This window comes from Morus notabilis, unplaced genomic scaffold, assembly GCF_000414095.1.
Source record: "Morus notabilis unplaced genomic scaffold, ASM41409v2 Scaffold518, whole genome shotgun sequence".
NCBI lineage: Eukaryota > Viridiplantae > Streptophyta > Magnoliopsida > Rosales > Moraceae > Morus > Morus notabilis.
In genome coordinates this window covers 1,410,672-1,436,523 of record NW_010366577.1, presented here as the reverse complement: position 1 = coordinate 1,436,523, position 25,852 = coordinate 1,410,672, and the positions used below count along the sequence as shown (strand labels likewise).

General features: G+C 36.6%; 3 protein-coding genes across 4 annotated transcripts; 2 read left to right on the top strand and 1 right to left on the bottom strand.

The window, feature by feature from the left end:
- Positions 1 to 2,238: 2,238 nt before the first annotated feature.
- On the bottom strand, positions 2,239 to 3,517 carry LOC21409830 (protein C2-DOMAIN ABA-RELATED 1). Its single transcript, XM_010110706.2, has 3 exons — positions 3,387 to 3,517; positions 2,934 to 3,029; positions 2,239 to 2,834 (listed from the first exon to the last, which is right to left on the bottom strand). The coding sequence occupies exons 1-3, from the start codon at positions 3,495 to 3,497 to the stop codon at positions 2,529 to 2,531; spliced, it is 513 nt and encodes a 170-aa protein (XP_010109008.1). The 5' UTR covers positions 3,498 to 3,517; the 3' UTR covers positions 2,239 to 2,528.
- A 4,473-nt stretch (positions 3,518 to 7,990) lies between these two features.
- On the top strand, positions 7,991 to 19,852 carry LOC21409829 (protein PTST, chloroplastic). 2 transcript variants are annotated; one of them, XM_024173799.1, is made up of 9 exons: positions 7,991 to 8,131; positions 8,495 to 8,528; positions 8,912 to 9,215; positions 9,347 to 9,436; positions 10,205 to 10,273; positions 17,291 to 17,396; positions 17,759 to 17,847; positions 19,246 to 19,358; positions 19,459 to 19,852. In XM_024173799.1, the coding sequence occupies exons 2-9, from the start codon at positions 8,509 to 8,511 to the stop codon at positions 19,559 to 19,561; spliced, it is 894 nt and encodes a 297-aa protein (XP_024029567.1). In that variant the 5' UTR covers positions 7,991 to 8,131; positions 8,495 to 8,508; the 3' UTR covers positions 19,562 to 19,852. The 2 variants fall into 2 exon arrangements, with proteins under 2 accessions (XP_024029567.1, XP_024029568.1); XM_024173800.1 differs by lacking the exons at positions 19,246 to 19,358; positions 19,459 to 19,852 and adding an exon at positions 19,076 to 19,203.
- Positions 19,853 to 22,231: 2,379 nt separating this feature from the next.
- LOC21409828 lies at positions 22,232 to 24,505 on the top strand. The gene is made up of 2 exons (XM_010110704.2): positions 22,232 to 22,790; positions 24,327 to 24,505. Exons 1-2 carry the CDS (start codon positions 22,520 to 22,522, stop codon positions 24,503 to 24,505), a joined length of 450 nt encoding a protein of 149 aa, XP_010109006.1. The 5' UTR covers positions 22,232 to 22,519.
- The last annotated feature ends 1,347 nt before the right edge of the window (positions 24,506 to 25,852 follow it).

Below are 25,852 nucleotides of genomic sequence, written 5' to 3'. Positions count from 1 at the left end.
GATCCTAACACGACTGGCAATGGATATTTTTTCAATCCCGGTCTCCACCGTTGCAGCCGAACAAGCATTCAGTACAACCGGCCGAATACTTGAAGAATGGAGAAACGCATTGAAGCAGGATATTGTTGAAGCTTTGGTGTGCATCAAGGATTGGGACCGTTCCAACCAACGCTTACACGATACAATCTCACCGGCAAACCAATAATGGATCGACGAATTTAATAGATTAACTTTTAATTTTCAAGATGATCCTTCTGCTTCATCTTGATAATTTCTTTGTAAATATTTATTTACTTTGTAATTTCTAATTTGTATAGTGTTTATTGTAATTTGTAATCTTGTATAGACTTTGTAAGTTCATCAAATTTGTAATTCGTCCCACAATGATTGCACTCTTTTTTCCTTACCAAGTTTTTATCCCAATTGGGTTTTTCTTGGTAAGGTTTTTAATGAGGCAATCATGAATTACAAATTTAAAAATCAATGAAGAAGTAATTTTTTTTTATATAGTTCGTTCGTGTCGTGTGTTCATTTCATATTTCAAATTGTAATATACACAATTACACATTGTAATTATACAAATACTTATTTCAACAACATAAAAATATAATATAAAAAAAAAATTTCGGGCAGCCGGTCGGGCATCGGGCAGCCCGACCGGGCACGGGCAGGCTTCCTCTGCCCGAAGCCCGTCCATGGGAATTTTCGGGTCGGGTCTGGCAGCCTGAATTTTCGGGCAGATCGGGTTTGGTCATTGGGCAAAAATTCAGACTTTTCGGTGGTCACGGGCGGCCCGTCCAAAGTTTCAGCACTGATAATTTATTTACATGATAAATAAATAAGAGAAATACAACAGCCTCGTTCATTTTATCGATTTGAGTTTTGTTACAGTAAAAAGCTCTAAAAAACAGTCACATCTAACTATTTTGTTACAGTAAAAAGCTCTTACATAAAATCATATCTCAATTCGAATTAAACACTCGAATTAGTAAACTAAACGGGTGCAACATGTATTTTAGTGAAATGCATCTTTTTACTCATGTTTTTGAGAGGACATAATATCTCTGACAATTATATGTTTTACAAATCGGATTAATTTCATCAATATTCTTGAATTATGTACCATGTAAAAAAATAACATAAATTCCTCTTAAATTATTAATTTTGTGTCAACTTTCTTCTTAGTTGTCAAAAAAATTAGAGGGTAAATTTACACAAACTGAGAGGACAAATTAACTTAAAATCACTAGTTCTAGATATATTTATAAAATTATAAGTAGTGTTACGTCGCTATGTTGTTAGTATTATAAACTAAGGGGATATTTTGAACTAGCTCACATAGTTTAGGGTATGAAATGGCCTTATAATAAAATCTAGGGACATATTTAACTAGGTATATAGTCCAAGAGTATTTGTAAAATGTATCATTAACAAATCACATAAAATCTGTTATTCAAATTAGGTAGATGACGGGTTTTGGTCGCTCTTTTTTAATTAATAGCCGAATTGTTTTTTCGGTTAATGACCTTTCTTCTCTTACAATGGTTAATCAATAATACGCCAATGACTGATATATTGGTCTACTATTGATTAATCAGAGAATTATCATTTATGGACCAGTAAATTATTATATGAAATTGGTTAATCATTTATTCAAATTGGCCTATTAGTAATTCACCGCCTAGTCGTTTTTATTAATTAGTGAAAAATCACAACTTATCATATCATTGATTAACTATTTCTAAACACGACATTTTTCTTAATTTAATAAAACTTGGCCTATTAGTGAAAGATGGAGGTAATTAGCTAGGAGAAATAAAATCCTTTTATTTTATTTGTAGAGAATTTCTCTGATAGGTTAGACCTATTGATAGTATCAATTTTTAATTGGTTAAAATCATTTCAAATTAAAAAAATATGTCAAATTTTTTTGATATAGATTGACAGCTTAAAATAGAGAACTATTAGTGGTTATTCTTTTTATTTTACCAGAGAAACTCTCTTATTTATATATACATATTTTTTGTACAACAGTTGCTTAAATGTACTTACCGCATCCTCTTTTGCTTTTTTCTTTTTTTTTTTTCCTATTTTTAAGGAACAACATGTTTTTTTACATCAAGCATTGTTATGCATAAAACATAGGTTTATAGGCTTTGGCCTAATCCTAGTGTAGCTGATAATTGTTTTGGAAAAGTTTCATTGTTTGGTATAACACAACCATTTTTTAATGCTTAATCCGCCACAACGCTGCTTTCTCAATCTTGACAACCCTGGAGACAGCTTAGCTTGTGTTGCTGTTGTGCTTGTTGGGAATAATTCCAACCACAAAGCAGTTCATAAACAAAATTATTTAATTAAATAAACATGATTGTTGGACATCCTTCTTGTTTCTTCGAGAAGATGCATGTAAAGTTTTCAAGAACAAAAGAACATTCTTGTATATATCTATTACAAAACGAGAATAGGACTCAAGTTTTAAAGAACATTCTCTTAAACTCAAATACTCTTTTTCTACTTTGTCTATACTAATTGTTCTGCAAGGCCTTTGAGGTGGGAACATCAATCCATTGCAACTGAAGCTCAACTTCACCACACTCGACATTCCTCAGCCTCAAAACCATGTTCTGAACAACTTTGTCATTTGAGACCAAAATCTTGCTCTCCTCAGCAACGCAGTTTTGCCTGTTGGCTTCCACTTTTGAGATTATGGTTCCATCTGGTAAGCCCTGCAATTGCAAACCCATTTTCACTGCCTTGAAAAACGGGCCAATCTCAAATTCTGCGTCTCCCATTTTGTCGTCAAAACTGAAAGTGTCCTTGTCATACACAAACTGCCAATACATGTACAAAATTTTGGTGTCATTTACAAACTGTTTGCCAAATATGAAAATTGAAAAGCATGATCGAGGAATAAAATAATGTTTATTTACCAGCTTAACTGGAGTATTTGGATCAGTGACGGAAAGCGTGAGAAAATCATTCCACTCTGGATTCACGTTCCTCTTCACGACACGAGTCTTCAACTTCTGCAGGATATACAAATAAACGGTTTCAGAAAAACATCAGTGAAACTGTGAAAAGAAGAAGCAAGTAATTGTTATCCGAGTAATTAAAGAAAAAAATTTAAAAAAATTAAAAAAAATTAAGATTCCTTTTCCCTGGCTGATTACTCCTCTACCAAAAAGCATAAAGATTATTTTAGCCAAGGAAAATAATTTAGTAGGGACTAAGACCAAAATCTTGAGCATTGAGATCAAAATTCGAAACCCAGAATCACTACAATTACTGAAAGATAAACCACATGAAACCCAGAATCCAAAAAAAAAAAAAAAAAAGAAGTTTGTCCAAGAATGAAAATTCCAAAAAAGTAGTTTGTTAATTACCTGCTTGCCCATCCTGACAACAACATAAGGATCACTGCTTATGGAGTCTCGGATAGCAAGATTCACTCCTCTCTGCACATGAATTCTAAGAAGTCCCAACCAGTTCTCCATTAATACCAATACTCGAATCTTTTTCAAATTTTACCGATAAAAGTCAGGCCTGGGATAACAATAATAGAATAGAAGTTTTTAGAGTACAACAGATTTATACCCTATGATGATTTATATGCTTTTGAGGTTTTTCTTTTTTCCTTCCTTCCTTTATTTTTGTTGGTGGAAGGATATACAAGTACAGACTACAGTTGGGTTTTGTGGCTTAACGCTCTGTGTCTTATTTCCTTATTTATTTATAGACGCCACAAAAGAACTGCAGCTTAAAATACAACAAATATATATATATATATATATATATATATTGTTTTTTTATCACTTTCTATGTCAATTGTCAAATGTTCAATATTGATTGCGTAACGACGTGCGGTTTTACAAATTAGATCACATGGATCACGCGCCGCGATGGTTACTCCACTTAATCCTGTTTTTGTCTTTTTCTGTTTGATTGTTTTGAGCTAAGAAGCTTCATTGGTGGCTAATTAAGATCTCCTTTCGTAATACAGAAAATTGACCCAGCCGCCTCATGCGCTTGGAATTTTGTTTAGCCAGCTTGATGGAAGCTTCTCCGAGCTTCTACTCTCATTTCCTTTTTTTTTTTTTCGCTATTTATTCTTGCATTCTTAATTCTTGTTTATTATTGTTTGGCCTTATTGGTGCTATTTATTCTTGCATTCTTAATTCTTGTTCATTATTGTTTGGCGTTATGGGTACGCTGCTGCTGTTATCTGTTTTTTTTTTAATAGATATTTAAACAGAAAGACAAGTGATTGCATTATATATATTTTTTAATTGTTTTTAATATAAATTATAATAAAAGAAATTAAGTATGAATAATTCAAAATTTAAAAGAAAAAGTGAGAGTTTTTAAAATTTAGAGATTAAATTGAAAATGATTCTAAAATTTAAGGGCATGATAATAATGTTTTTGTTTTTCTTGCTTGAGCTGTGGGCACTCACTTTAGTTTGCCCATTTAAATTTATTTTTTATTTTTTTATTTTTTTATTTGGCGTACTACTTAATTTGGAGTTCGATTTTCTATCATTTTTTTCTTGTCGTCCCCGAGTCAAATTTTGAACACCTCATTAAAAATGCAAACATCTTGATTCGGACTTGGATTTAAGACCACACGTCCGTTGTTCATTCAATTCGAAAGCCCGGTGCTTTTCCACTTACATTTTTCCCTAATCCTTGTCCTGTCATTACTTACAAACTTCTCTTCCATGTTTAAGAATTACACATTCCTTTATGGCTCTTTTCGCAGAAGCACCAGTAGGGAAAAACAATCATGCTAAGTTAATATCACGTGCTTCTCACGTGATAAAGAATTGTAAGAAATTAGAATGGACGTCAAACATTTTGGTCCTTTCGCACTTTTTTAGTTACAACCAACGAGTTTGGAGACCAAATGAGCAATTTTTTATTCTAAAAGGTAAATTAACTTATTAAAGTAAATTAATCACAGTTTAACGTGCTGATTATCATACCCAACCTCATGCTCTTATCTAGCTTTGTGTCCAAAAATATTGGGCTAGCCCGTTTAATATTGCGTCGTGCAGTACCATCTATTGTCCTATGTACGTGGAAGCCCAATGCATAAGGCCTGGTTTGACAACTGGACAAAATAGTCAGGTAATTTGTGTTTGGGAATAAATAGCATAATAATAATAGTAATAATAAATAGAGAAAATTGTTGAAGTTACAAAAATTGAGATTTGAGTTGTTGTCTATAGTATTATTCATCCAAATTTCCCTGAAATAAAATTTGATAAATTAGTAAATTACGAAATTCGCTCCTACAAAACTCCAAATTATGTACATTTTTCTTATCCGTGTTTGCGTTTTATCTAGAATATATAACTATATTATAAAGGAGGTTTCAATTGGGCACTATTCAATAACTTGGTCTCACTATTTTTTTTTTTGTGTGTGTTCTGATTCTCTCTCTCTCTCTCTCTCTCTCCCCTTTTCTTTCTTTTCTTTTTTTTTTTCTCTCTCTCTCTCTCTCTCTCTCTCTCTCTCTCTCTCTCTCTCTCTCTCTCTCTCTCTCTCTCTCACCTTGCTTTTGCTATAGGACATGTTCCTTTTTTACAATGTGTTTTATCACTTTTTTATTCGTTTTCTTTTTATTTTTTTCTTTACAACTTTAAAACAATAAATCTATTTTAAAATATATTTTATTCTTCTAATTTGTAATAATTATACAGTGTTAATTTTTCTCAAATATGTCTACAATAATTTTTATTTTTTCAAACAATCTTCTGAAAACTTATTTTACTAAATGTGACTTATATGTATATGTTGTGGACACCATCGAAATAGTTTTTTTCTCAAATGTGACTTTGCTTAAACATATTTTTTCCTTCTCATATGTACCCTCTAAGTAGCTTTTTTTTTTTTTTTTTAAATTTGATTTGTTTTCATTTAAATCATTTGTTTTCTTAATAATATCGAAGCACATGATTTGACCAAGACCTAGATTTTAATATATTCACTTTATAAACGAGATATTAAGGTGTAATTCAAACCATAAAATTGTAATTATTAGACTTTTCTAATAAAAGTGACAAATTATGGTTAAAATAAATTTAAAAAGATTAAAATAAAAACTGAACTTTAAAATAAGGATAAAAATATAACATTCAGAAGGATTCTCATTTCAAGCAGTATACATAATAAATATTAAGCTTTTAGTTAATAAACTTATTTTACACTCTTAATAATATTTTTTTTCAAATAAAAAATTACTTATAAATCAATAATTGGGGACAATTTCTTTTGTTTGTGAATTGTGATTCCGAATAAGAGTTCATTTTACTAACTACAATTTCCAAATTCTTGTTTGTCGTTGGATCACGATCACGAACAGTGAAGTGAACCATCATATTCATATCACACAACCTTATCTTCTTTACTAGTTAAAAACGGCGTGCTTTGCACGCGTGGATGCTTCACTTGAATTTTAATGAGATTTTGTTGTGAGTATGAGAGGATGGCATGGCACTAGCAAATGACAAATTTAAAATGGAAATAAGAAAATAAGTAAGAAGATGCTTCACTGTTGAGCCATTAATTCTCAAGTTATAAATGCATCCAAAGGTGTAAAAAGAAAAGCTTCCATGATTGATTCACTTGACAAGCATATTGGAATGCTTCACTCTGATATGAGTGTTGTGGCTGATGTAATTAAAGAGGGCAATCTGAAAAAGCACAACCACGTATCTATTTCGAAGAAGAAATTTATGCTGAAGTAATGAACATTGGAGTTCCTGATAATCTTCAATTGGAATATTTTCTATTTTTAATCAAAAGTGCATCACAAAAGTGAGTTTTCTTTGCAGTTCCAAGTCATCATCGCTAAGAGTTGCTCTTGAAAATGATGTAGAACAATGAAGACTGAAATCATATGGTTTAGAAGTTTAGTAGTCACACTAGTTTATAACCCTTTTGGTAAATATATCTACATGGTACTTAGTTGATCACACATAATTTGTGTTGATACTTGAACCCTTTTGGTAAATATATCTACATGGTACTTAGCTGATCACACATAATTTTTGTTGATACTTGACTGCAGGTGAATATTGGAAAATATACATGACCATACAAACTAATACTTTTGTGAGAAATTTCGATTACTTTACAATAGTGGATGCATAGTATATACTAGTCACTTTTTTGTTGTATTTGAACCTTCAACAAGTTGTTGTATTTAAATTGTAGCTAGCTACTCTTTTATTGTATTTAAACGTTAAAAAAATAACTGTTGCACTAATGCTATATAAGTTGAACTATACATATGTGTGTATATATACATAATATAGATAGAATATATGTATAAGTTACATGAATTTTTTGAGTTAATTTAATGTTGAATATTGTATTATTTATACTTTTATTAGAAAAGAATATTAATAAAAAAATATTTAGGTAAAAAAGTAATTACACTAATAATAATTTTTTCATTTCTTTAGTTTCACTTCTAATACCAAATAAGGGAGAGTAGATTCATTTTCTTTCTTTCCTATCACACCAAACAAGTTCAAAAAAAATCAAATTTTTTTTTATCCTTCTAATTTTCTATGCATTATAGTTTCATTTTTCCTTATATTTTCTTTCCATCTTACCAAACAAAGTGTAAGTAAAGGAGATAGGAAAAATAAAAATAAAATACTGAAGAAGCAAATTAAGAAAGAAGTTGATCAAAAATCAAGGGACAAAAGTTAAAAAAGTAAAAGAAAAAACACAAGAGGACAAAATGCACAAATTTACAAAATAACTTTACTAAAATTTGAATAGTAATTTGTGTCTACATAAATAGTAAATGAACTCAAATATAAAATAAAGGGACTAAGATAATAAGATTAAGATTAAACTATAAAAATGATAAAATTAAGTAAAAGACTAAAGAAGTAAATAAAGAAAAAAAAATAGGACCCAAAGTCAAGAGACAAAGTTAAAAAAAAAAAAAAAAAAAACTTTATAATAGTAATTTGTATCTACATGAACTCTCATTGTGACCCCCATTTACAATTAACAGCGCCAAACTCGAATATCAAGAACTGAAGAACACAACAACTCAACATCAACCAAGGACGAACGACTCTTTCATCATTACCTCTTCGATTTCCAGGTACCCAGCAAATGCAATCTTATGTTTAATTCTTGGTTAAAGATTTTGCTTCACTTTTCTCTGTTCTGAGTTCAAATCTTACTGGGTTTGATGCTTTGTCCTTCACAATTCATCTTCTTTACAACTTTTACACATTCATTAGCATATCAGCTTCTTTCAGCAAAAATTCTTGTTATTCACGCAGAGGAGAAAGTTTTGATTACTGTTCGTTAATTTTATTTATTTATTTATTTTATTTGATTCCAATTATGTAACTAATTGGTCTTACGCTGTTGAGTAGCTTAATCAAGAACTTGTTCCTTTGTTCTCTAAATGAGAGAGTGTTCTGAAACCATATTTTCTTTTTCCCCACTCCTTTTGCAGGATAATTTTTCAAGATGGAGATGGGCTCAGTCAGGTGGGTCCTTTTTACCTCTACATTTAATGCAAAAATAAGCCTTTTTCTTACTCAAAGTAGAAAATGTTGCCAACTCAATCTAATGTATTTTCATTTTGCTTCTTATTAGTTTCAACTGATGTTATACCATATCACTATTATTTTAATACTTTTTTTAAAAAAAATCGAAAATAAGGTTATATGGATAATGATAGAGGGTAGGGAACCTAGATAATGTCAGGGAGACAGTGTATCTCTTTGTTTATTAAGGATTTCCTTCCTGTGTTTCTGGTTCGACAATGATTGGAAGCATTAGTTTTGCTTGATATGCTTGTACACTGTTTCTATTTCCTTTTTCTGCATCACTCAGATTATTATTCTTTGCTGCTTTCATAATTGGATAGGTGTTGTCTGGTAAAACAATTACCATGTTTTTCATGGAATACAAGAACATTTGGTGGGGAAAGTTATCACCAATCTCCACACAATATGACTTTGAGGAATTCAAAGACGGGCTGCCACAGGTTGATGCAGCTTCAAGCTTCTATTGGGAAGCATCCTGTGAGTTCTAGTTCTTGGAGAGCGCATTGCACATCGGTTAATTTGGAGGAGTCATCATCAACAGGGTCGGAAGATAATCCTAATGCTGAAGAGTCATCACAGGAATCACCAGAGGAGCTTCTTTCTAAACCCTTAAGCAGTGATGAGGCATGGACTTTGTCACTCAATTTGTTCTTATCGTTTTAAATTAAACAACAATTATCTTCTTGTCAATTGAAAAGGATGTATTATCATTCTCTCAACGGTTTTGACTAACTTATGTTCAAACTTCATCTCAGCTGAAGGCTCTGCTGGCAGACTCTGAACGAGCAAACCTTCTTAGAAAACTAAGTGAAGCTAATCAACAAAACAGGTTTCTCAAACGGCAGGTATTTAATTCATGCCGCTGACTTTTTTCTTCTCACATTCTATGGTAATATTGAGGCGAATTCTGTTAAAAATAGTTCATTGTTAAATTGATTGAATAGTAATGTTATATATATCATCAGTAACGACCAAAATTTATGATTTGCAAGTTTTCTTTTTGTTTCTATGTTTTATTTGTTTGGTTTTTTCTTGCGCCAGAGGAGAAACTGTAGATTCAACATCCCAGATGACACTATTATTAAACAGGAAAAAAAGACTTGAATGTGAACAACAGAAAACATAATCTTATCTTCATAATCTATTTACTTTTTTTGGCGTTACCATGCATATGAGATGACGATCTATTTACTGTAAAGCAATAGAATTGAGACCTTTATATGTCGAGACTCTATAGAGCAAGAGAACATTATATACATGACTATATCTGCTTAAGCTATTTACTAGACGTGTGCTTGAAAGTTTCCACAGCTTTATGGCATAAACTTGTTCTTCTAAGAAAGATCTAATGTCATAACCCTTCTGTTCTTAGTGGCCATGCCACTTGTATGGTTCTATTACCTTTAAGGTTTATCCTGTTCAATTGAAGTTCTTTACCACCATGTATAACCTTACTGATTGGAAAATACATCCAGGAGAATAAATCTAGTAAAAGAAAAAATTAAAACTATATGATTATTACTAGTGTGGCATAGTAGCTATCAAGATTTACTGCAAAAAAAAAAAAAAAGCGCTTATGACTGAAATCATTTTCTTATTTCTCATCTCTGCAGTTGCACATGAAGGAGGAAGCCTTGGTTGACTTTAAAAGTGAACTTGCTGTCATGGAACTTGAAATTCAGGTTCCAACATACACAACTTTTTGTCATCTTATAATGTGCCGCATAATTATATTGCTATCAGATGAGTAATTTGTTAGGCCACCTATTAGATTGGTTTACTCTAGGAAAAGGGTCCCAAAGGGTAATATGCTGAGAAGAGGGGAGGAAGGTGGAAATACTGAAAGTATTTCCAGCGAGGCAACGTGAAGGAAGTGCCAGCGTGGCAAGTTGGTTACGTGAAGGGAGTGCGGGGAGTATTTGAGCCGAGGAAGAGCCTTGGGAAGGGGGTCGAGATATTTGGAAGAATTCTGGACCATTGGAGGACGGAGAACCTCGAATTCTCCACGTTCCATTTTCTGCCATTCTGTTTGCTAGTTTTTCTTCTTTTTTTCTTGCTATTTGGTTTAATCGTGTAAGAAAGAACTTCTCTCGATTGAGAGGGAAGATTAGAAATTATCAATAAAACTTGTTAACGTTGGATTTATCCCAATATTGGCTGTGATAACTGGAAATCTGGGCAGGAACCTATCAGTTTGGTATCAGAGCCTAACGATCCATGGCAGAGGCGGCTGGCGAACGAGTTCCGGAGGAAGAAACAGTGCGGTTGGAACGGAGGCTGGACACATATTTTGAGGCTCTCCAGTTGGTAGAACGGTTAACAGAACCCATTCCCCAGCTCCAAGACAACGTGACGGCGATCGGTGCGCAACTGGGAGAGGTGCAGGGGGTGCTGCAACGGCTGGAGAACAATTTTCTCCGACAGGCGGATTTGCTTCCGCGGAACCCGATGGACCCACCACCGCGCTTCGACGCGGGACCGGCTCGATTTCAAGCGCCACGACGACAGGCTGCCCATCCACGACCCGCGACTCCTCCGCCGCCGTTTCGTGAGGACGAGCACAGGAGGTTTGGGCGCGATCTTAGGCCGGAGTCACCACCGCATCACAGGGGGCGGGTGGAACATCGGGGACGAAGGTTGGAAATGCCTTTGTTCACCGGTGCAGATCCGCAAGGGTGGGTATTCCGGGCGGACCGGTATTTCGCCGTCAATGAGGTGGAGGAGGAAGAGAGGGTGGTAGTAGCGTCGGTCTGTATGGAGGGGCGAGCCCTGGGTTGGTTCCAGTGGGCGGACACTCAGGACCCGTTTAGGTCCTGGAGGGACCTGAGAGCGGCGGTGCTGCGTCGGTTCGGACAGATGGGGGAAGGGGACCCGGCGGAACAGCTCATGGCTCTCCGGCAGAAGAGTACCGTGGCGGACTTCCGGGATGAATTTGAAGCCACGGCCGCCCAAATGAGAGGGGTCCCCGATGCGATTTTCAGGGGAGCATTTCTCCACGGGCTCAGAGAGGACATCAAGGCCGAGTTGAAGATGCACCTGCCCAACAGTCTCTACGACATGATGGACCTGGCCCAACAAGTGAAGGCCCGTAATGAAGCAGCGGACCGGGTCAGGTGCTACCGGATGGGCCGGGCGCCTAGGGCTGAGGCGTGGAGTAGGCCGGGTGGGTCACAAGAGGGCCCAAATTTTTCTTTCCCTTCCGAGAGCACCCTTCGATCCAAAACGGAGACCATGACAGGGACCCATGGGGGACGGACGGGATCGGGGACCGGAACAAACCCAGCCACGGGAGAACCCACAACGTTCCGGCGATTGACGGAAGAGGAGACACAATTCCGGCGGGCACGGGGCCTCTGTTTCAAGTGCGACGAGAAATTTGGTCCCGGCCACCGTTGCAAAAACCGCCAGCTCCAGGTGTTGATTATGGCGGAGGAAGAGGAATCCTCGGATGGTGACTGCGGGGCGGACCGGAGTACCTCCACCAACGAGGAAAAGAACGTCGAGGAAGCCTCCGAGAGGGTGGACCTATCCCTCAACTCCATTCGTGGGGTGTCTTCCTCCAACACAATGAAGTTACGGGGCCACATCGGGGAGCGGGAGGTGGTGGTGCTGGTGGACAGTGGCGCCACGCACAGCTTCATTTCCGCGGCGGTGGTGGCGGAGCTGCAACTCCCGATCGACCAAACGGTAAGCCACAATATCCTTGTGGGTAACGGGTTGAGTTTCAAACAGACCGGGGTCTGTAGGAGAGTCCGAGTGTGGATTCAGGGACACCAAGTAGAGGAGGATTTTTTTTCGTTCGAACTAGGGGGAGCTGACTTAGTCCTAGGGGTTACATGGCTGAGTACCCTGGGAGAGGTACGAGCCGATTGGTCGAAGTTCTCAATGAAATTTAGAGCAGGTCCGACATGGGTAAATTGGCGAGGGGACCCTAGCCTATGTTATGCCCCGGTGAAGATGAGTTCATTAATTCGAACTCTGCCCCTGCACAAGGCAGGTCTGTTGGTGGAGGTCTGTGAGTTGGCACTACAAGGCACGGAAAAAAAGAAAGAAATTCCAGGGGAGGTGCAAGAGGTCCTGGGGATCTTTGAGGAAGTGTTCGATAGCCCCTCGGGGCTGCCCCCATGCTGAGGGCGGGATCATCGGATCTTATTGCGCGAAGGGGCGGATCCCCCTAACGTGCGCCCCTACCGATATCCGCAGGTCCAAAAGGGGGAAATAGAACGATTGGTGTCGGACATGATGGCGGCCGGCATCATTAGGCCGAGTAACAGCCCATACTCGAGCCCAGTACTTCTCGTTAAGAAAAAGGATGGTAGCTGGCGTTTTTGCGTGGACTACCGTGCCTTGAACCAAGTGACCATCCCCGATAAGTTTCCTATACCCTTGATTGACGAGCTATTGGACGAGCTTCACGGGGCAATGGTGTTCTCCAAATTGGACTTACGGGCCGGATATCATCAAATCCGAGTGCATGAGGCAGACGTGGAGAAAACAGCCTTCCGCACACATGAGGGCCATTACGAATTCCTCGTAATGCCCTTTGGCCTCACCAATGCCCCGGCCACTTTCCAGGCCCTCATGAACCGGATTTTTCGCCCCCACCTTCGAAAATTCGTCCTTGTATTTTTTGACGACATCCTTGTATACAGCCGCACGTGGGAGGAGCATCGCCGCCATTTGACCACCGTTCTAGGGGTTCTGCGGCAGGAAAAGCTATATGCTAACAAGGAAAAATGCAGTTTTGGCCAACCCCAATTGGAATATCTCGGCCACCTCATCTCGGGTCAAGGAGTGGCTGCGGACCCCTCTAAGGTGCAGGCCATCGAGTCTTGGCCCCCGTTGACAAGTGCCCGGGAGGTGCGAGGCTTCTTGGGGCTCACCGGGTACTATCGCCGCTTCGTAAAGGGGTATGGGATCCTCGCTCGGCCCTTAACAGAGCTCCTCAAGAAACAAGGATTTGTGTGGACCAACGAGGCGGCTCGCGCTTTTGAAGATTTGAAGGCAGCCATGACCCATTTGCCGGTGTTGGCTATGCCGGATTTCTCAAAGACCTTTGTGATAGAATCCGATGCTTCGGGGGTGGGGCTGGGCGCGGTTTTGATGCAAGATGGCAGGCCAATCGCCTTCTTTAGCAAGGCCCTGTCCCCTACGTCCCAGTTGAAGTCGGTTTATGAGCGAGGGCTCATGGGATTGGTGCTCGCGGTCCAAAAATGGCGGCACTATGTATTGGGGCGCCACTTCATACTTCGGACGGACCAGCAGAGCTTGCGCTTCTTGATGGGCCAGCGCCAACTTCCCCCGGAGCAACTAAGGTGGATCTACAAGTTGCTTGGGTATGACTTCGAGGTGCAGTATAAGCTTGGGGCTGCCAACCGGGTGGCGGACGCGCTGTCCCGCCGTGGAGACTGGAATGAGGTTTCGTGCTCGGCTTTGTCAATCCCGCACACATGGGATTTCTCTGCTATCCGGCGGGAACAGCGGGCCAAACCTGAATTGGCCTCCGTGATAACCAAGCTCGAGACAGGGGAGGTAATGGAGGCTTATGCATTAAAGAATGGCTTGCTGTTTTACAAAGACAGGTTAGTGCTGTCCGAAAATTCCCCCTGGATACCCCGGCTATTCCAAGAATTTCATGATTCGGTAATCGGCGGACATTCGGGGTTCCTGCGCACCTACAAACGGCTGTCCGCCCTGGTTTTTTGGAGGGGAATGAAGCGTCGGATCAGGGACTATGTGGCTGCATGGGGCAAGGGTCAAAGGGACAAAACGGATGCCTTGTCTCCCGCCGGGCTACTGCAGCCCTTACCCATCCCGAATCAGGTTTGGGAAGATTTGTCAATGGACTTCATCGGAGGCCTTCCAAAGTCTAACGGTTTCGATACCGTGTTCGTGGTGGTTGATCGCCTCTCAAAATACGCTCACTTCTGCCCCTTGGCCCACCCCTTCTCGGCTAAGCAGGTGGCTAGCCTATTCATCTCTTCTATCGTCAAACTCCATGGAATTCCGAGATCCATTGTGAGCGATAGGGATGCAATTTTCATGAGCGGATTTTGGCGTGAGCTCTTCAAATTACAGGGAACTAAGTTGTGTGCCAGTTCGGCGTACCACCCGCAGACCGATGGCCAAACCGAGGTCGTCAACCGGTGCTTGGAGACGTATCTGCGGTGCTTTGCGGGCGACAAGCCTCGACAATGGTCGACCTTTATTCCGCGGGCCGAATACTGGTTCAACACTACCTTCAATGCATCCACCAAGTTCACTCCTTTTCGAATTGTCTATGGCCGCGATCCCCCTGCCTTGTTTCGTTTTTCTGACTCCCCGGGCATTGTAGAGGCAGTGGAAGCTCAGCTGGCCCTAAGGAATGAGATGTTGGATCTCCTAAAATCTCACCTGTTCGGATTTTGGCGTGAGCTCTTCAAATTACAGGGAACTAAGTTGTGTGCCAGTTCGGCGTACCACCCGCAGACCGATGGCCAAACCGAGGTCGTCAACCGGTGCTTGGAGACGTATCTGCGGTGCTTTGCGGGCGACAAGCCTCGACAATGGTCGACCTTTATTCCGTGGGCCGAATACTGGTTCAACACTACCTTCAATGCATCCACCAAGTTCACTCCTTTTCGAATTGTCTATGGCCGCGATCCCCCTGCCTTGTTCCATTTTTCTGACTCCCCGGGCATTGTAGAGGCAGTGGAAGCTCAGCTGGCCCTAAGGAATGAGATGTTGGATCTCCTAAAATCTCACCTGTTGTTAGCTCAACAACGCATGAAGAAGTTCGCTGATTCGCATCGCCGGGGGCTGGATTTTGAGGGGGGAGATTTGGTTTTACTTAAGCTCCGGCCTTATCGGCTTAGGACACTTGCTCGCCGGGTTAACGAGAAGCTTGCCCCACGGTTTTATGGGCCATTTGAGATCTTGGACAGGATTGGACCAGTGGCTTATCGCTTGAAATTGCCGGCCGAGGCGCGCCTTCACCCTATTTTCCACGTGTCTCAGCTGAAGCCCTTCAAGGGTCACATGACGCAGGTGCAGCCTCTTCCCGGGCAGTTGTCCGATGACTTGGAGTTGTGTGTGCAACCGGCAGAAGGGTTAGACTCTCGTGTGGTGGTGGTAGGTGGACGTGAGGAACCGGAGGTTCTCATCAAGTGGCAGGACCTGCCCGATTGGGAGTCCACGGGTGGTTGGGTGGGTGGTGGTGGTTTGGGGTGGGGTAATGTTAGGCCACCTATTAGATTGGTTTACTCTAGGAAAAGGGGCCCAAAGGGTAATATGCTGAGAAGAGGGGAGGAAGGTGGAAATACTGAAAGTATTTCCAGCGAGGCAACGTGAAGGAAGTGCCAGCGTGGCAAGTTGGTTACGTGAAGGGAGTGCGGGGAGTATTTGAGCCGAGGAAGAGCCTTGGGAAGGGGGTCGAGATATTTGGAAGAATTCTGGACCATTGGAGGACGGAGAACCTCGAATTCTCCACGTTCCATTTTCTGCCATTCTGTTTGCTAGTTTTTCTTCTTTTTTTCTTGCTATTTGGTTTAATCGTGTAAGAAAGAACTTCTCTCGATTGAGAGGGAAGATTAGAAATTATCAATAAAACTTGTTAACGTTGGATTTATCCCAATATTGGCTGTGATAACTGGAAATCTGGGCAGGAACCTATCATAATTTTAAAATCAGTGTCAATGTTTCATGCTTGTTTTTCCCTGCCTGTCTATAAAGTTTTTTCTAGCACGGGCATGCTGTAATTTGAGCATTGTTCAACATTACAGGAACTAGTGCATTCCGCATAATTTTCTGATGAATTGTGTGAGATCAGATTATCAGCCCTTATAATTTATTAGTCAGGAGAAAATTCCATGAAAGAGAAGTTAATGGACATTCAGAATTAGGCTATCATTATTTCTTGATAAAACATTTTTAGCCGCTCAAACGCTTTTGTATAATTCTCTGGAATGGTAAACTTGAAAATGGCTGCTTGTGCAGAAAGAATCCTGTGCAAGTAGCCAACGGTTATTGTAGTTTGTAACATATAGAGGGTCTGGGTGGTGGTGCCAATGGCAACAAACTTTCAGGCGTCTACTTTACTGAAACCAACTTATCTCTATCTCTCGCAAAACTATTGAATTTTGTCAAATTCGTCCGTGTTAATTTGTTTTCATGGTTTCAAAACTCAAGAGGCTTGGTTCTCCCTGAAGTGTCAACCATTTTAGGCACATGTTGGCTTCTCAGTTCTTGAGAAGGAACTTGTTTTTATACTCTACGGGTGTAAGGCTTTCTTGTTTCTGAAGTCAGTCATGTTTTGGAACCTGCAAATGTCGTTACATGTTGAATTGCGGATTGTAAAGTCCTAGCAAGCATACCGGACTATGAGGAAAAGTTCCAATTCTTCCCAACTGTTTGAAACCTGCCTAACTTATAAGCCCTATTCTTCAATAGGCCAAGGTATCTATTAGACATTCTACATTATTTAGTGTTCAAAAGATTCCAGAAGCCAGTTATATGATTTAACTCCAACGTAATTTACTTTGGTTTAACATTTTGTATTCTACTTTGTTTCTGAAGCATCGATAATCTAAATTCCTCTCTCTTATTTAGAAATTATAACTATCCATTGGACTTCTGGAAATATGGCTTAAGAGATGAGCGTTTTCGGGCAGCACATCGTAGAATTTTGTTAAAACATTTGATGTCATGATTTTTATGAGCAGGCATTGGTAAAACTAGCAAAGGAAATAGCTAAATCTGCCATTCCAGAAGGTTCAAGAAAGATCAATGGAAAATATATTCAATCACACCTTCTTTCCCGGCTTGAAGGTATAATCATGTTGCTGTCCAATGATATCTTTTACTATAGTGATCTCAGCTACACCTCATATCTCACCATAAAAACTAAACTAAAATAGTTACAAAGTTACATGATTCTTGATTATATTGGTGCAATGAGAGTGGCATCATTGAACTTGGGTTTATAATTCTGTAACTTTAGCGTCTGGTTTTATGTGTTGGATTTATTTCTTCTTTGTTGTGTTAGTTCTTGAATTCTTTTTTTCTTTTTTCTTCTTTTTTCTTCTTTTCTTTTAAACAATAGTTAAACTTTCAGGAGCTTTTCTTATAGTGGCTAACAGATGCACTTTTCTTCCCCCCCCCCCCCCCCGAAAAAAAAAAAAATTTTGAAGCTGTACTTGAGAAATTGAAGGAGCAGACAAAGGATGTTGAAGTTGCACAGTCTAAGGAGGTTCCCTTATTCTGGTATGGCGTAGCCGAGGTAAGTCGATATCTGGTGTTTTCCAGTCATATTAGTGAATTGTTGTCCGTGTAAGATGGATTGCTATGTTGTACCAAATGGCAAATTAAACGGATTCAAGACAAAATATGAATAACTATAAAATCTAAGAGACGCGAGGATTTAATGGAGTTCAGCTTTTGGACTACATCCACGAACAAGAAACGGTGAAAAAATTCCACTATAACCAAAGGAGATTACAAAAGCCTGTCAAGTATCTCTCACTACTCAAATGCCTTGGCCCAATACCCAAAACAAGCTAACAGGCTTAATTAAAGCCACGCCTAACATACTACACTTCCTAACAGTGGTTGAACTATATAATATACTTAGATCTTAGATAGATGTGTTGAGCCCTCTATTCGAATTGGTTGAGGGTGGATTTATTAACGAGGTGTTGGATGGATCCCCTGACCTGAGATATGAAGTGCGTGTTTAGAACCGTTTTTGAAAACGGTTTTCACATATTTCGAGAAGTAAAAAATGAAAATGAAAACGAAACGACGTTTGTTTAGCAAATGTTTTGAAAACGAAAACGAAAACGAAACGACGTTTGTTTAGCAAATGTTTTGAAAACGAAAACAGTAGGAATGGTTTTTGTGAAGGAATTAGAAAACAGTTTAAAGTTGTTTTCACTTTTCTGTTTTTATTTTTTAGTACTTATCAACAATATTATAATATATTAATTAATAAACACGATTTCACTTTTTTATTATACTCAAAATAATCTCTTAAAAAACCAACTAAACGCAATTTCAGAATCGGTCTCAGAATGATTCTCAAAACAATCTCATTTTTACTTTTTATTGAAAATAAAATCATTTTAAAACTAATTCCAAACGCACTGTGGTGGCTTTTGAGCTAACTTAAATCGAACTCAAAACTTTTATAGTGGATGCCTATACTAGAGTAACACTAAAGTTGGTAAACAGTTAAAAGCTACCTCGGGATGTAAGAAACTGAACCATTTTTTAGCCTCTTCATGCATCAACCAGCTTGCTTTATATTCATAGGTAGAACGGATGAATTTTTAGTTATTTTTCACAAAGGTCCAAGGCAAAAACTCTTGTTTGTTTTAGCTAGCATTTTACTTTCAAAAAAGGCCGTAGAGAATTCCAGAGTGAATCGACTAACTAATGTCATGTGAAGTCACCAGTAAATGTACATATTTTTCTGTCAAATGTTAATCACTTTAATCCACTTATTTCAGAGCGCGAAATACTGTGAGTCTCAACTTCGGGATCAGAAAATCTAAAAGCTCTAAAATATGTTTTTTTGCTTTCGCTCCATGTATGATTTGGAACCTTTTTGACTTAAAATCTAGCTAGGTTTTCAGGAGCACAACTTTTAGCAACGCTAATTTGTGTGTTGTGGTATCAGAGTGTCCAAGTCATGGGCACATTCGACGGCTGGAGTCAAGGAGAGTCTTTGTCACCAGAATATACAGGTTCTTACACCAAGTTCTCAACAACATTACCATTGAGACCTGGAAGGTAACTTTAGTTTGGGTTATTATACTATACATGCATCTTCTCATCCTTCACGTACTATTTTCCTCATTTCCTGTCTGACGAAACCTTTTAATCTGTGAAGGTATGAAATCAAGTTCTTGGTGGATGGAGAGTGGCAACTGTCCCCAGAATTCCCAACTGTTGGTGAAGGGTTAATGCAGAATAACTTGTTAATTGTCGAGTAAAACTCTTTGGAGTCTAGTTTTGGTCATGTGTATATAATAATATGCAACAAATACTACTTTCAAGAGTATCCAACATTTTTCTGACAATACATATGATTCTTAGCCATGCTTTTTGTGTGCGTAATCGATATGGTAGTTGTAAACCGGATAGCGTTAACGACTCTCTGCGTTTGAAAGAGCTGTCGGCGTAAGAATATTTCTATTTCTTAAGCATGCTCATTAGGGTTCTTAATCTATGATGTAATAACGCGGCTTAATTTTTTGATACACTGTATGGGACAGCCTAACGACTCTTGTCGTTCAGAAGAGCTGTTTCTAATTAACAATTAAACAATTCCATTATCATGTCCTTATTTTATTTAGGTTGAATCTCAACTTGAAAGCATGCAATGCAACACTGCAGTTTCTATAATATTGATCATAAGATTTTGAGGATTTTATATCATTTGCAACAGACATTTTTCTAGTGTAATCTTCCTCATAATGGTGAATTCTGAACCACCCACAAAGTTTCATCATTTCAAAAAACAAAAGCTACCCCACATATTTTCCTTTTCCTATTCCAACCCCTTCTCCTTTTCGTACAAGTAATCCATTTTAAAATTCAATCAGAATTAGGTTAAGTTAAAAAGATCCATCATTTTAGCGTACAGGAAATTGTAACAGAAACATGATTGGTTGGATTATTTAAGCGATTTCAACGTTACTATATTTTTCTTTGTTAATTAATGTTAATTATTAAATGACAACCACCTCACAAGAAACTTCAACCTGAAAGTTTATTGTTTCTGTTTTTAAATTCAGGGTAGGTGATATTACTTGAATAAGACTTTAGATATAACTTGAGGCTGGCTTCTTTATAAAAATAATAATAATAATAATAAAATCCCAAACTTGAGGCTGATTGAGCTCCTGGCTGTCGTTGTCATATTCTTATAAAACTATAGATTTTTATTTTTATTATTATTTTTTTTTTAAAGAACGGAATATTTGTTTGAGATGCAAATTACAAAACTTACTACTTTCATCTGACGTGTAAGCGCAACACTTACTTTACGACAAATGTAAGCACAATAATAATGCAATATTCTCACCCACTTTGAATAATTTTATCCAAATAGGTCGAACCGGCCAAAATCTATCATTTGATATTTTAAAACATACAATTTCATCATACGATTACGAGTATGACTAATATGTATTTTGTCATTATGCTAAGTTACAAATATTCGTTCTCAGCTTCAACATTTAAATGTATTAATATGTCTGTTCTAATATGTAGAAACTACAAATAATGTCCTTTGTTTATGAATTGTACAGCTCGACAAATTATTGGCAAGTTATAATTGTTATTAAGGTACAATTCGGGGTAAAATTTTGTTATTATTCGTTCTCAGCTCAACGTTTTGTACTAAAGTGATCAAGAAATGTTATTATTTTAACACGTCAAATATCTTAACTTTATTAAATAACAACAAATATATACCCCACTTCCCACCTTTTTTGAAGGATTTGAAATCACTCGTTCAATCTATTTTCTTCTCTTTGACAGAACATCAAAACGCTACCAAAATCCTTTCACTATTTCTCTCATCACTTTTCCTCTTTACGCTTTTCTCTCCTATCAAGCAAGATCCCAGCGTAGGTTATTAGGCTGTCTTGATAATACAAATATCATACAATGAAGGGTAGTAATTTAGAGAGAATTCATAAGAGTTTTTCTAGAAAAATCATCTGCTGAATAATGACTATGATCCATTGTTTTGCAGTCATGCCAAGTTGCCAACCTTGTTTTGCTAGGCAGAAAGGCTCATATCTTTAAAATAGAACTACTCATATGGTATAGAAGAGCTGTATATAGCAGAGCATCTCAATGTGATCCGCGGGGCCCATCTTATGAGAGTACAAAGCTTAGGCTTAGGATGTATGTCAACATTTTTGCATGGTATAAGACGCAATATATTCATAAGTTTGATAGAGGGAGGCTCAAATTCAAAAAGGAAAAAAAAAAAAAAAAAAAAGTGTTCAACACCACATGCCAATAAAGAGTGGGTTCAATTAAGCGGGATATATAGATAGGGTTTATTCTCTATTAATTGTGATGTTCAATAACAGTGATTAATTATTCTTACAAATTAAAATTGGAAGAACACGAAGTATGTTGCTGATAGCAAAATTTCTACATATATAAACATTTAGGACTGGTTGGTGTAATATACATATTTATATATTTATATAATTGTAATCGTATATATGAACTTGAAATTATCTCGTCTTTTTGTTCTTTCAGCATATCCTAGTAGTAGAATATATTTCCTTTTTTCATACCTTACCAAATAATTCCCCTTATTAATATGTTATGTTAATTTTCTCATGATTTTAGCAAACACTTCTCCTAATATACCAATTTTTTATCTTCTCCTCAAAGTCCCGGCTTGTGCTTTGGGTGCACTTTGTCTTTTGTGTTTCTTCCCTATTCATGAAAGCGCCTTGCAATGCTGTTGGCAGTACAAGTTGAAAAGCAGGTTTCTATTTCTATTTAAGCCTGATAAATACATACATGTATATGCATACACGTATATATATATATATATATAGATATATATCATATATATATATATATATATATATTCTGTGCTTTCCACTTAATTTATAGACAAACACTTCTCATCTCCCTCCTTCCGCGTGGAGTCTCTCTTTCTGTCTCCTCTTTGAGGAAGTGCGGTGGAGAAATCTCCTTAAGGACTTTGTTAGATGCACTTTCTTCTCCACCGTAGTTCTCAGAGGAGGGCTACCGCGCGTACCCGACACGCGCAGTCCTTCACCTCCTCCACCACCTGGTACCGCCGCTGCCTCGGTCTCGACCCTTAAACGACCAAGTACACAATCAATAAGACAATAACTCTCTTGTACAGTTGGTACTGAAATCAGACACAAAAAAATACAAACAAGGAAAGAATGCAGATTAAGCAGCACAAGAAGATCAAGAACAACAACAACAGTACTGGTGGTGATCATGGTCATAGTCATAGTGAGAAAAGGAGGTTGTTGATAACTGTCAACGTTCTTGGAAGTGCGGGTCCGATGAGATTCGTGGTGAATGAGGATGATGTGGTGAGTTCAGTCATAGAAACTGCTCTCAGATCATACGCAAGAGAAGGAAGGCTTCCTCTTCTTGGTACTCACTCCAATGATTTCCTTCTCTACTGCGCCAATGCAGGATCTGATGGTACTTTCCCTCTTACCCTTTCTTTTCTCCTAACTTTTTTTTTTGCTTTCTCGGAAAACAGACTCACTTTTACCCTCGTTTATATGATCGTTATTATAAGTTTTGTTTAAACTACTACACATATAAATATACATATATTTATATGATTTTGCTGTGATTTTACTCTTCGAAGATGCCTTTTTGCGTGTATTGATCAGTTCTGCCTTTTACATGCGCCGTGTTTGTTGGTAGAGGTGAGAAGTGGAAGAAAGGAAGAAGATAAGAGATTTTGTGGGAGAGTAGAAAAATGGGTTGTTTGGTAGGAGAGATAAGGAGGAAGAGAATTAGGAGGGATATATATATATATATATATATATATATATACACTTTATTGTTAAAATGTTTCTTTTAATGTTTGATTCTATTTAAGTTTGTCAAATTATTTAATATTTTTATATATAAATCTTATGTGATTAAATGATTAAAAGTTGTGTTCCACATCGAGCGATAAGGTGTTTTGTTATACCGCAATACAATTTTTTATTTTCCCCTTTTAATTTGGTTCCATCAGTCAATGATATTGTTAATAGGGTATTAACAATTTATTTTGTATATTTTACTGATTGTTCCATACTCATGTTTTTCATCCTTTCGATCTTGTGTTTTCAACTTCGTTAGTGCATCCTCTTGATAATCTGGGATTTTGGTGACGTTAAGTCTTGAACTTGTCTGGTAAGAGGGAAAAATAGAAGGAGAAAAATGAGTGATAAGATTAGTAAAAGGGTTAAAAGAGAAACGGGAAGGCAATAGATTGGACAAACAATTTCTAATTCTTCCAAAAACCTCAATTTTAAGGCCGTTTGGATTGGCTTAAAAAAAAAAAAAAAAAAAAACAACAACAACAATTTTTGACTTATTTAGTTTAAAAGCCGTTTTTAAATCTGTTTGGATGTACAATCTTAAAGTATTTTTTGCTTTTTAAGCACTTTTTTAATAAGTCATCTCCTTGGTACTCATAAAAAACTTTTTTATTTACATTTTTAACATTTTTTTGTGAACAACAAATTAAATATCTTATCCATATCTTTTTATTACATTGCATTTTATAACAATTAGTGTTTTTGATTTTTTTACCCAAACAGGTTAAAAGACTCTTCTTAAATATAAAAGCATTTTTTCATGCACTATCTAAACACTAATTAAAAAACTCTAACTTATGCTTATCTTCTTTTACTGCTTAAAAGTATAAGCATAAATTATCCTTAATCTCTCTAAATATAAAGTCATTAGAAGATGGAAAAACCTCCTCCTCTTTCTCCCTATTTTTCTCACCGAGGTTACATGTTTTTACTTTCCTTCTTATTTTTTGTCTCTTACCAAACATAGCTAGCCGAAGAAAAATATATTTGTTTTGTTAAAACTCAAGTTTTCGTTAGTTTGAGATTTATGACATTTCGGCTTCTATGTTTTCATAACAGATTTAGTTCAAAGCTCATCTTCTCGTGTTAATTAATTTATTTTCTATTTATTTTTGTTTTTTTTTAATCTCTTTGTTAGCTTTAAGTCCGTTGGCACAGATAGGGTCTCAAGGAGTGAGGAACTTTATGCTATGCAAGAAGCAGAGGCAGCTGCAAGTGACAGATAGGAAGCCATCAGATTTAATTGCTCAGAAGGGAATCAGTTGCTGGAAATCATGGCTTAACAACCCATTTACTTTTAAGTTACTATCCCATTGAGAATATATATATATATATATATATATATATATATATATATATGTATGTATGTATGTTTCTCATTTGGAAATTTGTGTCAGAAATTATGTAAGGCACTCAAAATATGCCTTTCAGACGGCACAATATAACTATAACATAAAGTCTGTAGTATCTATTATACGAGACAATGTATTATGAAAGCATAGCATATGTTCTTCGTCAATAAATCCTAATATATGCCTTCTTAGTTCATTGGAAGTTAGAATCCTTTTTTCTTTTTTTTTTTTGCCATTTTAATTTTTATTTATATTTATGTAGTTTTGTTTTGGCTTCATTGGTCCTTCTTGTTTTGGGGCCAAGGGATATTCTTGTGATGTAGGCAGATAAGTTCATAGTATAAAGACAATTGAGAAGACTCTATCTGGGGAAGTTTCTTGGCTTTTTTCATGGGAGAACAAGAATATTACTTTTAAGAAAATAGAGGCTTAAATTAAAAGATCTTTATTATGCGCTGTTTAGGACATTTTCAAACCTACAAGGAAAACTACTTTCCTAATTAAGGATGCATTTGGCTGGATGAAAAGAAAAGGAATAGAATTGAATTTAAGTGTGATGTTTAGTTGGATTTATAAAAAATGAATGGTCATTCAACTATTTTGAATGAATCATCATTCTTCAATCACATGGGAGGAATAGTAATCACATAAGAAGAATAGTCATTCTAAGCTCTTTTCTTCTTTTTTTTTTTCATAATTACCCTTTAATATTATTATATGATTACAATATTATAATATGTAATATAATATAATATATATAATAAAAATATTATAATATAATATAATTATAATAACATAATAATATCATATAATGTATAATATAGTTAAAAATTATAATATATTTATTTAATATTATATATTATAACGTAATTATATCTTACTATATAACATATAATAATATTAAAATATAATATAATATAATATAATAATACAATAATATGATATAATATAATATAGTTGTAATATTGTTACAAATAATATTATGATTACATTAATAATTCTAATATTATTATTTTTTTATATAATATGATCTTATTAATTATATTATATTGTATTAATATAATTATGTTTATTATATTAATAATAGTATAATAATTAATATAATTAAATGTTATTATAATCTTATAATTCCAATATTATTATCTCTTATAGTGTAGACTACATAATGTGTTAATTATAATATATTTATTTAATATTATATAATAATATATTATATTATAGTATAACATGATATAGTTGTCATTTTTAATTATATTATAACTAAAATATTATCATTTATTATATAAGTTTATAATTTCATAATATTATAATT

What these genes read in the sequence shown, in the direction of transcription:
- LOC21409828 (XM_010110704.2), top strand. Translation starts at nt 22,520, where the DNA reads ATGCAGATTAAGCAGCACAAGAAGATCAAGAACAACAACAACAGTACT. An exon ending in CGCCAATGCAGGATCTGATG is followed by an intron (nt 22,791 to 24,326) that starts GTACTTTCCCTC and finishes TCTCTTTGTTAG; the next exon opens with CTTTAAGTCCGTTGGCACAG.
- LOC21409830 (XM_010110706.2), bottom strand. Translation starts at nt 3,497, where the DNA reads ATGGAGAACTGGTTGGGACTTCTTAGAATTCATGTGCAGAGAGGAGTG. An exon ending in TTGTCAGGATGGGCAAGCAG is followed by an intron (nt 3,030 to 3,386) that starts GTAATTAACAAA and finishes TATATCCTGCAG; the next exon opens with AAGTTGAAGACTCGTGTCGT. An exon ending in CAAATACTCCAGTTAAGCTG is followed by an intron (nt 2,835 to 2,933) that starts GTAAATAAACAT and finishes ATGTATTGGCAG; the next exon opens with TTTGTGTATGACAAGGACAC.
- LOC21409829 (XM_024173799.1), top strand. Translation starts at nt 8,509, where the DNA reads ATGGAGATGGGCTCAGTCAG. An exon ending in ATGGAGATGGGCTCAGTCAG is followed by an intron (nt 8,529 to 8,911) that starts GTGGGTCCTTTT and finishes ATAATTGGATAG; the next exon opens with GTGTTGTCTGGTAAAACAAT. An exon ending in TTACCATTGAGACCTGGAAG is followed by an intron (nt 19,359 to 19,458) that starts GTAACTTTAGTT and finishes TAATCTGTGAAG; the next exon opens with GTATGAAATCAAGTTCTTGG.